At 43.9% G+C, this 14,845-nt stretch overlaps 1 protein-coding gene across 2 annotated transcripts in view; it reads left to right on the forward strand.

Moving 5' to 3' along the window:
- Window positions 1-11,335, forward strand: part of ODAD3 (outer dynein arm docking complex subunit 3) — a 66,832-nt gene extending 55,497 nt beyond the window's left edge. For both annotated transcript variants that reach the window (XM_077470360.1, XM_077470359.1), the window contains 3 exons: window positions 5,934-6,089; window positions 8,854-8,938; window positions 11,131-11,335. In XM_077470360.1, coding sequence (XP_077326486.1) covers window positions 5,934-6,089; window positions 8,854-8,938; window positions 11,131-11,261 — 372 coding nt within the window. In that variant the 3' untranslated portion in view covers window positions 11,262-11,335. The remainder of the gene's footprint in view (window positions 1-5,933; window positions 6,090-8,853; window positions 8,939-11,130) is intronic.
- The last annotated feature ends 3,510 nt before the right edge of the window (window positions 11,336-14,845 follow it).

Genomic DNA, 14,845 nt, shown 5'->3' on the forward strand with positions numbered 1-14,845 from the left:
ACTCTATTTAATAATTAGGTGACTTCTGAAGGCAATTGTTTCCACTAGATTTTTGTTAGGGGTTTTAGAGTAAAGGGGGCTGAATACAAATGCACGCCACACTTTTCAGATATTTATTTGTAAAAATTTATAATTTTCATTCCACTTGTGCAGCTTTGTGTTGGTCTATCACATAAAATCCCAATAAAATAAATATACGTTTTTGGTTGTAACATGACAAAATGTGGAAAATTTCAAGGGGTATGAATACTTTTTTAACTCATTGTAAAATGGTGCAATGAAAAGGTCTTTTGTTGCCCATAGTAACCAACCAGATCCATACTGTCCTGTTTCTGGTGCAGATTAGACAATATAATGAAGATTGTGGTTGGTCAGTATGAACAGCACAAGGTCAGTTGCTCTGCCCGACAACATTTACATGTCATAGTTTTTCTGAGCAGACAATCGTCTTATCTAGATTTGTGCTTACACAACAATACATGACTTCAGCAGTTTGGCTCTGCGCCCTTCACATGAGTCTGTACAATGGCCTGAGGCTCAAGCAGAAAAGTTCTAAAAATGCTGTTAGAAGGTACCCGCAGATTTACAGGGAAACTAGAGCCTTTTTAGACTGGGTGCACGTTGGTGTTTTAGTCTATGTTCACTCTGAATGCGGCTTTGAAATTGTGCAACTTCATCTGAAATCGCACGATTTCAAAGCTGTGTGTCAGTGTAACTTCAGGTGCGACTTGGAAGACATCTGTGCAGTCAATCACCAAAAGTAGTGCTGAAACGACTTTTTCAAATTGCCGCACCGATTTGAACAGTTTCATTGCCGACAACAGGGTGGGACTTGTCATGCGATTTGACCTGTCAAATCACATGACAAATCGCTGTGGTTATGCTACTAAATTATCCTGCAACCACCCATGATTAATTGCTAGCAATTAGCTATTGCTTGCTATAGAATGTAGCATGTAGGAGCAATTAATCACTATAGATCGCACAATGCTCTAAAATGAATGTACTCTGTGGTTACTACATATAACTTTACAAGTAGCGTTCACCAGTAATTTTCATTTGACTTGCATTGCATTGTAACTCACTTTATTTCAGTGCTGAGCAAACTGTTGTTGCTATATACAGTGCCTTGCGAAAGTATTCGGCCCCCTTGAACTTTTCAACCTTTTGCCACATTTCAGGCTTCAAACATAAAGATATAACATTTTTTTTTTTTGTGAAGAATCACCAACAAGTGGGACACAATTGTGAAGTGGAACGAAATCTATTGGATTTTTGAAACTTTTTTAACTAATAAAAAAATGAAAAGTGGGGCGTGCAAAATTATTCGGCCCCCTTGCGTTAATACTTTGTAGAGCCACCTTTTGCTGCGATTACAGCTGCAAGTCGCTTGGGGTATGTTTCTATCAGTTTTGCACATCGAGAGACTGAAATTCTTGCCCATTCTTCCTTGCAAAACAGCTCGAGCTCAGTGAGGTTGGATGGAGAGCGTTTGTGAACAGCAGTTTTCAGCTCTTTCCACAGATTCTCGATTGGATTCAGGTCTGGACTTTGACTTGGCCATTCTAACACCTGGATACGTTTATTTGTGAACCATTCCTTTGTAGGTATTGCTGTATGTTTGGGATCATTGCCTTGTTGGAAGATAAATCTCCGTCCCAGTTTCAGGTCTTTTGCAGACTCCAACAGGTTTTCATCCAGAATGGTCCTGTATTTGGCTGCATCCATCTTCCCCTCAATTTTAACCATCTTCCCTGTCCCTGCTGAAGAAAAGCAGGCCCAAACCATGATGCTGCCACCACCATGTTTGACAGTGGGGATGGTGTGTTGAGGGTGATGAGCTGTGTTGCTTTTACACCAAACATATCGTTTTGCATTGTGGGCAAAAAGTTTGATTTTGGTTTCATCTAACCAGAGCACCTTCTTTCACATGTTTGGTGTGTCTCCCAGGTGGCTTGTGGCAAACTTTAGACGAGACTTTTTATGGATATCTTTGAGAAATGGCTTTCTTCTTGCCACTCCTCCATAAAGGCCAGATTTGTGCAGTGTACGACTGATTGTTGTCCTATGGACAGACTCTCCCACCTCAGCTGTAGTTCTCTGCAGTTCATCCAGAGTGATCATGGGCCTCTTGGCTGCATCTCTGATCAGTCTTCTCCTTGTCTGAGCTGAAAGTTTAGAGGGACGGCCAGGTCTTGGTAGATTTGCAGTGGTCTGATACTCCTTCCATTTCAAAATGATTGCTTGCACAGTGCTCCTTGGGATGTTTAAAGCTTAGGAAATCTTTTTGTATCCAAATCCGGCTTTAAACTTCTCCACAACAGTATTACGGACCTGCCTGGTGTGTTCCTTGGTCTTCATGATGCTCTCTGCGCTTTCAACAGAACCCTGAGACTATCACAGAGCAGGTGCATTTATACAGAGACTTGATTACACACAGGTGGATTCTATTTATCACCATCAGTCATTTAGGACAACATTGGATCATTCAGAGATCCTCGCTGAACTTCTGGAGTGAGTTTGCTGCACTGAAAGTAAAGGGGCCGAATAATTTTGCACGCACCACTTTTCAGTTTTTTATTTGCTAAAAAAGTTTAAATTATCCAATAGATTTCGTTCCACTTCACAATTGTGTCCCACTTGTTGGTGATGCTTCACAAAAAATAAAAATTTTATATCTTTATGTTTGAAGCCTGAAATGTGGCAAAAGGTTGAAAAGTTCAAGGGGGCCGAATACTTTCGCAAGGCACTGTAAATGTATAATAGCACAGGCACAATAACAAAAATCTAATGTTTATTTGGTAACTATACAGTTGATAGACTCATAACCCTTTCCTGTCCAATCCGGCATCTCTTTAGAAAGTTCTGAACAGCAGGGGGCATGAAAGATCAGTCGATCACGTGACCACAGTGATTGGCTGGCATAGTGCTACAGAAAAATGACAACTGATCGCATTTTAGGACGCAGGCTCACCTTGTCCAAAACCGAACCAAGTCGTGTAAGATGGCTTCAGCTTTGCTCTCCAGCTGCAGGAGAATCTCTCAGATGCGTTTTGTCCCCTAGTGCAGTGGTCATCAACCCTGTCCTCAGGGTCCACTAACAGGCCAGGTTTTATGTATTACCTTGGTGATATGCAGGCTAGAATACTGCAATCACTGAGCAGCAAATGATATCACCTGTGATGTATTTCAGTTATCTTGCAGACCTGGCCTGTTAGTGAGCCTTGAGGACAGAGTTGATGACCACTGCTCTAGTGGACTTAAATTCATATCCTGGTCCCTTAAAGCATATTACACAGCACAGTGCTTGTGTAATCTGCCCCCCTCTAAACTGTAAAAAAAAACAAAAAAAAAACCTGAATCTGTTACTTCCTGTATGCCCTCTCTAAACAGACCACGATAACCAGGGCTGCTCCACTCTGATCACTGTGGTCAAAGTGCGTCCCTCCGTCATACGCTGCCCTGCTCTGCAATTGTCACTGCCAGCCCCTCTATTAGAGGCTGGCATACCACACTGTGTAAAGTATTTTAAAAAAGACTAGCAGTGTAAATGCCGCTTTTCAGCTGTTTTTTCCGGCCAGTCACGTGACTCACGGCCGCTTTACAGCTACGAGACAGGGCTTCTGCGGGTGGAGCCGAGCGGCCACGTGATCTCCCCGCTAAGAGGGAGATCATGTCCCCTTCCGCAGAAGCAATCCATCGGAGCTGTAAAGCGGCCGCGAGTCATGTGAGCGGCCTGAAGACAGCTGAAAATCGGTATTTACAGTGTTAGTTTTTAGAAATGCTTTACACAGTGTGCTAGGCCAGGCTCTAATAGAGGGTCTGGCACAGAATTAGTCAAATGGGTTCACCAACCTTTTAATCATTGAGGCCTGAGTGCGATCATTTGCCATTTTTTTGTAGCACATATTAGCCTGAGAAGCTGTTTTATATGATCTGCACCAGTTCATTACATGTCATGTTGGATGATATCAGTGATACGATGTTTTATGTTTGTCTACATGACTGTCACAATGGACCAAGAACTGTCTTTCACAGCTCGGTCTCTGTGCAAGGAGCACACAGTGCACACATGCTCTCAAAACAGGGATATTGGCTGCCCGACGACACAAGTGTGCGCCGTGTGTGGGCGGTAAAGCCCACCCTTTTGCCATTGCATGTATGTGTTAGGCAGTTGTAAAGGGGTTTAAGATGAACTTAAATAGATTTTAAAGGTTTGCTTCCTTTTAAAATAAAAATTACAAACCTGGTATACATGTTTGTAAACATGGCGCTCCTGGCTCCCCCCTTTCATTGGGTGCCCCCACAGAAAGCAGCTTTCCATTGGGGCACCCGTACGGGTGCGCTACCGAGTCCTGCTGCTGTGCCCAATGACACAGACAGCAGGACATGGCCCCCCCATCCTCCCGTTTAACTGGATTTGATTGACAGCAGCGGGAGCCAGTGACTGGAGCTGCTGCACTCTTGCACATCACTGGAACTGATGGGCTCAGATAAATAAAAGTAGATTTGTGGGGGGGGGGGGGGGGGGTGGTCTGCAGCAAAGAAGGTTTACATGTAGTTCTGAGATTAACACAGCTCTGCCACACAGCACAGCCCTGGCAGTTCAATAACACTTAAGCCGCGTACACACGGGCGGACTGTCTGGCCAACTAAGTCCGTCAGACAATCCGACGGACAGTCCGTCCTACTTTCGAATGAACGGACTTGACCACACACGATGAACAAACAGTCCGTTGAAAGCTTGCGCGATGACGTGTACAGCACGTACGACGGGACTAGAAATAGGACGTCCAATACACAGCAATGCAACCTTCCGCCGTGTAAATCCTTTCTGAGCATGCGCCATACTTAGTCCGTCCATCTAGCCTACTCACGAGCGGACTGTCCGCTGAAACCAAAGTTGGACGGACAATATTACGGAAATTCCGAAATACTTAGTCCGCCAGACTGTCCGCTGAAAAAGTCCGCTGAAGCCCACACACGAGCGGACTGTCCGCTGAAATGTGTTTCGGCGGACTAAGTTGGACAGACAGTCCGCCCGTGTGTACGCGGCTTTAGGGCTCATTTACACTTGCTTCGGCTTCAGCAAACATTAACGGCTAGTTTACACTTGCTTCAAAACAAGGCTTCGGACAGGCTTTGTTAAAGCTCTCTGAACACTAGTCAAAGCTCCTGTCACTAAATAATAATGTTACCTTACAGTCCTTTTTACAACTTTGCTTTTGCTTTGCTTTGCTTCGGCTTCACTTCAAAAATGATGCCCCATGTCGCTTTAGTGGTGCTTCTAAGTGTCTTCAAAGCCTTCACAGAAGTATATGGCAAAGCTTGATTGAAGCCCCACCAATGCCTCATCGAAGCACCATCGAAGCTCCAGCAAAGCCCCACTGAAGTCCCACCAAAGCCTCATTGAAGCCCCATCGAAGCTCCAGTGAAGCCCCACCAAAGCCTAATTGAAGCCCCATTGAAGCTCCAGGAACGCCCCACTGAAGTCCCACCAAAGCCCCACTGAACCCCCATCGAAGCTCCACCAAAGCACCAAGCAAAAGCAAGGTGTAAACAGGACTGTAATCGAACCATTTTATTTAGTGACAGGAGCTTTGACTGGCGTTCAGAGAGCTTTAACAATGCCTGTCCGAAGCCATGTTTTGAAGCAAGTGTAAACTAGCCCTTACAGTTTTTCTTCCTCCTCCAGCCTGTGAAAGGAGAAGCACCAACCTGATGTGTTTAGACTGCTTGCATTTAAAAAAACACATTTAATGATGTAATAATGAACACAGAGCTGCATTCATTTGAGTCTTCTATCTGCCTGGAGTTCAGCTATAAGTCTTCATCCTAAAGCCCTAAATATCTTTCCTATTCACAGTTAGGTTACATTACATGAGAATCAAGAGTTCTGTAATTATATCATCTCCTTCTCTGTCATCTCCCAGTCTAGGAGTCATTTCCCCGCCAGGGACCTATCTCCTCAGTCCGATGAGTACACACTGGACCTCCTGGAAACCACAGAGAAGAAGCTGCAGAAACTCTTAGAAGAGCTGGATGGCCAGGATGTTGTAGCCGTCCTCAAACAGATGGAAGAAGAGGAGGTAAGTGTCCTGGAAAATGGGGGGTTTCCTGGCTGCAGCTCACAAGGTTCAGATCTCTTTTTACCAATAACATATTTGCTGTGCACCTTCTCTGTTATATTGAATTACCCCCATTTCTTAATTTTCTCAATTCCTAATGTTGCTTTGTCGTTGTGGTTAGGCCTGGACTGGTAATCTGCTAACTGTGGCTAAAGCATGTTATTGGTCTTTTGGGAAGCTATAAAGACTGTTGACTTAAAGGAGAACCATGGTTAATTTTTTTTAATATTTTATATAACTCTCCAGTGGACCAATCGCATGTAACACTTGATCCCATTTTGATTGGTGGCTCTGTTGTCCCCAAAACACACCTCTATATGCCCCCCTGTCACTATTCTGAATGAACCAACACTGTTGCTTGTTCGTTCATATTAGTAAAAGATCTCTTAGAGCTGCATCTCTGTGTAAAGAGGGGGTCAGCAACCCCCCGATCACGGTCCACCCATCGACCGCGGGCAGGTGAAAGGTGGATCGCGAACAGGTGCCAACCCCCACCCTCTAGGTGCTGGTCCTTGTCTCTCCCCCCAGCCTCAAGCCTCTTCCGTGGCTCCGGCACACTTTCTATGTCCCGGTCTTTCTCTCTTCCTCCACTGCTGTCATCAGTAAACAGCGGAGACCGTGAGGCAGCACAGCTTAGGACGGAGGGTGGGAGAAGCTGGCCAAATGAACTTTTTATGTTAAACGGCAGGTGATTGGTTGCTAGGACACAGGGTGGTCATAAGCAACCAATCACCAGCTTGCTAATATGAAAAGTCCCTCTGCCAGCTCCCCACCTCTGTCTAGAACTGTGCTGTCTCCTGGTCTCCACTGTGGAAAAGGGAAAGGGGGCCAGAGGTTACTGCTTAGGGGAAAAGGGGGGGGGGGGGCAGAAGACACCACTGTGTGTGTGTGTGTGTGTGTGTGGGGGGGGGGGGGAATGTGATGTGAAGGGGCAGAGGACACTGGTATAGGCAGGGTCATCCCATTTCATTGCCCTATACCACCGTTCACAAGATTCCCTGATGTCTGCCGTCTTCCTATTGAAACTTTCTTGGGACCGCCCTGCCTACAACCCCTTATGGTCCCCTTCACCAATCAGGTCAGTACCCCTCCTTCCCGCATCTTACAAACTTTACCAACTCTCCACACTAGTCCACCACTCCCCTTTTAACCCAGTCATGTTGTCCCTCCATCTATTCCTTCCAGATTTTTCCTCCAGTGCTGACTTTTTATGCAACTTGCGCTTAGTCATAACTAAGTGCAGATTGCGCAAAACGTGTTAACTGCTGTTCCCTATCCATTTGGAGCTGTGACGTTGTTTTGACATGTTATACATACAATAAAAATTTGCAAGATTCCTTATTTCACCAGAGTGCCATCAACCCTTTTGTTCTCTCTGGTTTTTCTAACTGAGCGCAGCTATTTTCAATATGGGTGTTGGCTGTGGCTTCCTGAGGAACCGCATCCAGCTCCCCACTGCGCATGCACGAGCTTTCTCACTGCTTTGTGAATAGTCTTGCAGTGAAGATGGCAAGGCAAGGGACGTCATCCCTGCCTAGGTGAGAATTGAGGAGGTGGGAGCAGCGACTGATAGAAATTGGTACGTCCCTCCCCCCCTCCCCAAAACAAACCCATAACTCAGTTACAGGCTGGGGAATGGAGGTTTTTACTTTTTGTGTGATGTTCCACTTTAACCTATTTACATATTCTTGGAAAGCAGTAAAAAAAAGCTTTAAAATAGGCCCTTACTGACCTCTCTAGCTGCTTGTATTTTGAAGTAATTCATCTTCAAACATCAAAACACCTTCTGCATGTTTACATTAGAAGTGAATGGAGCAAGAAATACAGTATATATTTGTATCTTTTATGTCTACTTTATTTAAGGGGATATTTATAATTTTTATGTTCATATTTGTAGCCCTGATGAAGGGGCAGTGCTTTGCCCCCCCCCCCCCCAAATATTTTGGAAGTTTTATGTGATGGTACTCTGAACCATTAAAGCAATATGAACTCATTCATCAGATGGTCTGCCGCAACTGTTGTTCCATTTCATTTGAGTCACATTCTGGGTACCCCCTGAGATGGAGCCCTGTTTTATGTCAGCAGCCTTACCAGAACCAATGTGCTTATCAAAAAATTGTGTTCACCTTACCTTCTTGAACAAATAAGTATTGGGGTTCCAGCGCCTCTTGGAGTTATAATTGTGGCGGACATTAGAAAGCTGACATGCTGCCAAGATTCTGAAGCAATAGAAATAGGAAAACGTTTTTAGTGCCTGTGTTGTGAACTTTAAAAATCAATTTCTCCAAGATGCCTATAGCTATAGAGGTGAATGAGGGCTTGTTTTAAAATGTTTTTTTTTTCCCTGCTCATTCAGATTATGTAAATACTTTATTGTGTCTAGTCTGGGAACAGCTTCATTTGCATACATATACTGGGTTTTTTTCACATGACATCAATGAAGGCAGTATGGTAGATTCACAGTATTACTCAGGCAGTTGGCTAACCTGTCTATTCATCATATGCATGTTAGTAAGCTCTTTAGTGGGCATGGACTAATGCGAGGGCTCAGGGTTCTTTGTAAAGTTCTGTTGAATATAATGTTGAGAATTGACAACATAAGACAATTTATTATTATTATTTTAATTTATGATTGTAGTTTATTATTATTATTATTATTAATAAAAAATAAGACTAAATTAAGACAACCTCATTATCTCTTACTGAGTCTATGTTTTAACACCAGTTCCAGGCCAAGATAGAGGGCAAGCTTCCAGCCTACAACGTGCGTATCTCACTTCCAGCTTCCACTAAGCAGGATTCCTTTGAAGGTAAGGAGAAATGAATGAGAGTTTTATCACCGTATCTTCCCCTATCCAGAGTAAACAGACTAGAAAGTCATAGGTCTCTCACAATAGATAAGTCCGGTATGGGATCATGCTGCTGTATCTTTAGAAAATCAGCAATGAGATCTTCCCATCGGGGCTCATCCCCGCTGTTCAGCCACTTTTAAGCCATGTAGGGAGTCTCATTCCTCCCGTTGAACTTCCTCTAAGGGAAATTGGAGAATCGAGCAGGAAAAATGAGACCTGTTATTTTACCCCAGAGGTAGTGAGAAAATGTAGGACCCTAGATGGACAAATATTGCCACCGAGGTCTACATTACAAATAAGATGTCTGTGAGTCAATCCACTGGCATCCATCCATTGTTGATCTTAGACAGGCCATACTTGATTCATTTATTTTTTTCGTTTCAACCAATGAGTTGAACGAAAAAAATGAACCGATTCCCCAATCCACACATTTAATGTGGATGGAGGAATCACTCTCGCTGAGCTTTTGTATTCCGACTTGGGGATCCCTCCCTCAGAATACAATGGTCAGTGTTGCTGGCTATAGACGGCGGAACTAATCACTTGGGAAAAAAACAACAGGCTAGTTGTATGTTGATCGATGGATGGACTTTTGCACAACCAATAAGCCCATACATGGATCGAAATACGAATATTGAATTCTGATCCATGTATGGCCAACTTTACCCAGTATTTGCCCTCCCGTATCAACTCAAACTCCACCCTGCCACTTTTTCATTTTGGATATACTGTGCTTCTTCCTTGGTAAGGCAAACAAATGCAACGTATATTCCCAGATTCCAGAAACAGTCTTTTTGTAGTTCTCTTAAACAACACTACGAAAAGGCTGCTGAGTATCAGCACAGCAGATTTTATAAACCTTGGGGTTAAAAGGTATATAAAGTGGACTTTTACACTTTAGCAGAGTTGCAGTGCTTCCATGGTTGCATTAGCAGTCCCCTGATTTTAGATGTTCCTGTTAATCTTTAATAGCTATCAGACAATTTACTGAGCTTTGCCACGCAAGTTGTGGACAGCTGCTACTGATCACCAGAGTAATTCCTGGCACACACTGCTAGTTTTTTTCTTTCAACCCAGTGGTTTGAATGAAATAAAACTGACATCTCCAGCCGCAGCCGCTGTACTAATGATCCGACGTTGGTATAGCGATCTCCTTACTGAGCAGTTGTGTTCTGACACACACACGCACACACACACACACACCCCTGCTAGAACACTCTGATCATTGGCTGAGAGTGCTGATTGGGAGCCGGTCGGCTGCTGGTTTTCCAGCATGCTCATTCGGCAGAGGCCGGCCAAGTGGTTGGCTTCTGTCGGACAGAGTGCCTTACACATGGGCCAAATGTCCACCGGTTTTTATTGAACCGGCCAATGTCGCCCCGACATACATGCTTAAGCCCCTGTACACACGATCTGAGATTTCGACAACCAAATCCGTCTGATTTTGTCCGTCGGATTTTGTCCGTCGGATCTTGTTCGAAACTGTTGCATACACACAGTCGGACTAAGTTGTCGAAAAATCCGATCATTCAGAACGTGATGACATAATTTCGTTACGATGGGACTACGTTCAGGCTAGTAGCCAATAGCTTTGATGTAGCCAATAGCTTTGATGTAGGAATTTGATCTGAGCAAGGGGTATGCAAATATTTCCAAGCCCTTGTACACACGGTCGGAGAATCCGTCGGAATGTGTCCTATCGGACCGTGTTGTCGGATAATCCGACTGTGTGTGGTATGCATCGGACTGATTCTGTCGGAATATCCGTCGGACCCAATTTTCCAACTTGTTGGAAATATTTCCCGACCAACTGGTTCAATCGGACATACTCCGATCATGTGTAGAGAATTTTTAGCGGACCAAGTGCCACGCATGCTCAGATCAAATTCCTACATCAAAGCTATTGGCTACTAGCCTGAATGTAGTCCCGTCGTAACGAAATTACGTCATCACGTTCTGAATGATCGGATTTTTCGACAACTTAGTCCGACCGTGTGTATGCAACAGTTTCGGACAAGGTCCAACGGACAAAATCCGACGGATTTGGTTGTCGAAATCTCCGACCGTGTGTACAAGGGGCTAAGACATCTTTGGTGTAATATGAAACAAACACCCAATACTGATCTATGTCTTATCCCCATTATCAACAGAGGAAGAAGACAGTGGAGAGGATGAAGGTGATGTAGTGACCAGAGCCGCACTGAAGAGACAATCTCAACAGATTGTAGAATCCAAGACCAAGAGAAAATCTCGTCCCAAGAAGAAAAAGGGGAAGCAATAAAGATAACAACAAAACAGAATTAAAACTGGAATGTTCTACCTATCATTAAACGTTCACTTACCTACCTGACTTAACTTATATTGTATTATTGTTATATACTGTATTACTTATTGTTTTAGGCTTTCAAAGGGCTTTCAATTTTCAAGGTCTTAACACCATTAATATGTAGGTAGTTTCTAGAGAGGGAGCCCCCCTGAAACCTGAGTACTGATTGGAAATAGAAAGTCAATGGCTAGCTGACCATCTCCTGCCTCTTTATCGGACTGTACACCAAACCTCAGAGGAATGTCCTTACAGTTTTACTTGCTATGAATAGTAGGTGCCTCCATGTCCACATCTGACCCCCTGTATACATTCTGTAAACTAGGGGTCTCCAAACTTTTCAGTATGAGGGCCACATCATATATTTTACAAATATTTTCAGGCCAACAAATATCCCCTTCAGTCCCTATTTCCTATTAAGTCCTTTATCAGAGTGTCCCTTACATTAAAATCTCCCCCATACATCAGGGTCCCCATTAAAGCCCACTCTTACATCAGAAGTCCCCTATCAGAGTCCCCCTTTACATCAGGGTCCCCACCCCTCTCACATCAGAGGTGGAGACTATAGACAGCCTCTGCTGACCCTAATTTTCAATCTGTGCTCACTGAAATACACCACTGACCCTAGCTGGGGGCATGATAAAAACTTGTAGGCCAGATGTGGCCCATGGGCCGTATTTTGGAGACCCTATCTCTAAACCCTTGGAGCTCTGTAATTGAATTACATCAGAGGCAGAGACCATATACAGCCTGTGCCTGATCCTAATTTTCAATCTGTGTTTACTAAGGATACACCACTCAGCCTAGCTCGGGGGCTGATAAAGTCTTGTAGCAGGTTATATATGACCCATGGGCCATAATTTGAAGACTCCTGTTCTAAACCCTTGGAGCTCTCTAATGGAATTATGGATTAGCTTCTTGCTTGCTGGCCTTGGGGGGGGGGGGGGGGGGGGGGGGTTCCAGTGAACTTCCAAGAGTAGGGAAAAGGTAGAAGAAGGAGGTGGGAAATCTGGTAGACACTTGTTCCCTCGGTTTTGGAGATGCAAGGGCACTATATAATGGACACTTAGACAACTTGGTATGCCCGCCCAGCTATTGGGAAAGGATAGGTTGACCGGCTATCAGCTTCCCTTCTCCAAGTCTCTATTTTCATACCAGAGCACCCTGGATTTTAGGGATCCCAGGACACTTTAGATGTCTGTTTTCTTTCCAAACATACATCAAATCCATAGGAAACGTTTACTAAAAAGGTACTATATAAAAACCGTTTTTGTTGGATTTTATTTTTATTTTTTTAAGTTGAGGGCGATTTGTAGTTTATTGGAAGAATTTTCAATCAATTATTGCTAGTCAATTGTTGGATGGGAGCCAGAAGTGTAGCTAGAAATTAGAGTTTATATACTGCTTACTTTGGGCAGCTGAGTTGTCCAGGGGTGGGGAGCAGAAGAACTGTCACCTTTCCACAGTAAACTGGTAAAGGGGTCCCTTGGGCTCTTTATCTGTTGACCACAATGCAAAATATTTTTTAAAAAACACACCATTTTAGGGCCCCAAATCCCATTGCCCCATTGGGCTGTAATTGAGCTGGGCGAAAGTTGGATTGTGTATGAACTTCCACAGGCTTCCAGGGAAGGAGTTGAGCTGTAATTGGCAGGGTTGGGCAAAGGTTGGATTGTGTATGAACTTCCACAGGCTTTCAGGGAAGGGGTTGGGATGTAATTGGCAGAGTTGGGTAGTGTATGAACATCCACACGCTTCCAGGGAAGGGGTTGGGCTGTAATTGGTAGAGTTGGGTGAGGGTTGGGTTGGGTTATGAATTTCCATAGGCTTCCAGGGAAGCTGACGAGATATCTGGGCTCTGGAAAAAGCTAAGGCATCTGCTAATGGCAATAGTTCCACAACCAGCACAATCGCCGTGTAGCACAGAAGGCAGAACCTGATGAGCAAATAGGACTGCCCCCGTGCACATGTCTGATTCCAAATTATACTCACAAACAAGGTTTCTAAGACATTAACACATGTTGGTAATATTAATAGTCAAGCTGATCTTTTTGCCATGTGGTTATTTAAAAAAAAAAAGGAAATCACTATTCATTCCTTCTAATATGAATCAATATAAGATTAAAGTGATGTAAAAAGTGCATTCAATTTAAAGTGATTGTATTATTTTTTTTTCTTTTAAAATAACAAACATGTCATACCTGCTCTGTGCAGTGGTTTTTCACAGAGCATCCCCGATACTCCTCTTCTGGAGTCCTCCACCGGCACTCCTGGCTCCTCCTGCCTTCTTAGTGCTCCCCGTAACAAGTCGCTTGCTATGGGACACTCATGTGGGCTCAATCCTGAGCTGCACTGTGTGCATCTATTGATGCACACAGTACGAATAGGTCCTGCCCCTGCTCCCTTGTCACTGGATTTGATTGACAGTAGCAGGAACCAATGGCTCCTGCTGCTCTCACTGAGTCCAGAGAGGAGGGAGAGAGAGAACAGATCAGGCTTGGGTAAGTATTTAGGAGTTGAGCTGCAGGTCAAATGTTTTTTACCTTAATGCAGGGCCAGGGAATGCATTAAGGTTAAAAAAAAAAAAAACAGCCTTATAGGAACTTATAGGAGAAATCTTATAGGAGAAATCTCCAAGAAAAAAGAAACTTAACAAAAATGTCCATCATACAGTGAAGTGATATCGTAGTGAAGGTGTCTTGATCATCACATGAGATACTCTTAATAAATGGTGTGGCCAATCTACGCTTACCGGAACAGTCGGGCCCTCTGTCGGACGACAGAGGGTAAATCAGGCATGGAAGGCTCAAGAAGACCAATGAGCCAAACTATCACCAAGATCCCGGAAGTAGGTGGGTGTCCTCTGTTGTTCTCTCCTTGGCATCCGCTGGGAGAAGACGAATAGCTCAATCACAAACCACCAAGCGGATATCCGGTCACATGAATGGGACAGGAACCCAAAAAGTCCACACAAGATCCAATAAAGATGGCTGTTACCAATAAAATGTCACCTTGGCAAATGAAGCACAGAACAGGAGACCCCCACACAGTGTCCCCCCTTACATCAGCGTCCTCTCCGTACATCAGAGTTCTCAGTGTTCCGCTTCAATCAGAGTCCTCTCTGTACATCAGAGTTCTCAGTGCTCTTCTTAAATCAGGGTTCCCAGAGCATCCCTTATGTCAGAGTCCACAGAGTTCTCCCTTACATCAGAGTCTGTAGAGTCCCCCCTTACACTTACGGGAACTCTGTGAGTTCAGATGTAAAAGGGGAACTCTGTGGACTCTGATGTAAGTGGGGAGTCTTGTGATTAACTTGATATGTTTAGAAATGTTATTTAATCGCAAAATATATGCATACCTCCCAACATTTTGAGATGGGAATGAGGGACACCTACTAACAAATGTATGTAGGCATAGGACACGCCCCCTGCCACAATCCCCTTAAAGGAGAATTAACCACAAAAAAAAGGTTAATTAAATCCATACAGGCTTGTTTTTATCACTACTATTCCTTTAAATTGGCTCTTAAAATTTACAAATGC

This window comes from Lithobates pipiens, unplaced genomic scaffold (assembly GCF_037356315.1).
Source record: "Lithobates pipiens isolate NorthernLeopardFrog02 unplaced genomic scaffold, aLitPip1_a1.2 Scaffold_8, whole genome shotgun sequence".
Classification (NCBI taxonomy): Eukaryota; Metazoa; Chordata; class Amphibia; order Anura; family Ranidae; genus Lithobates; species Lithobates pipiens.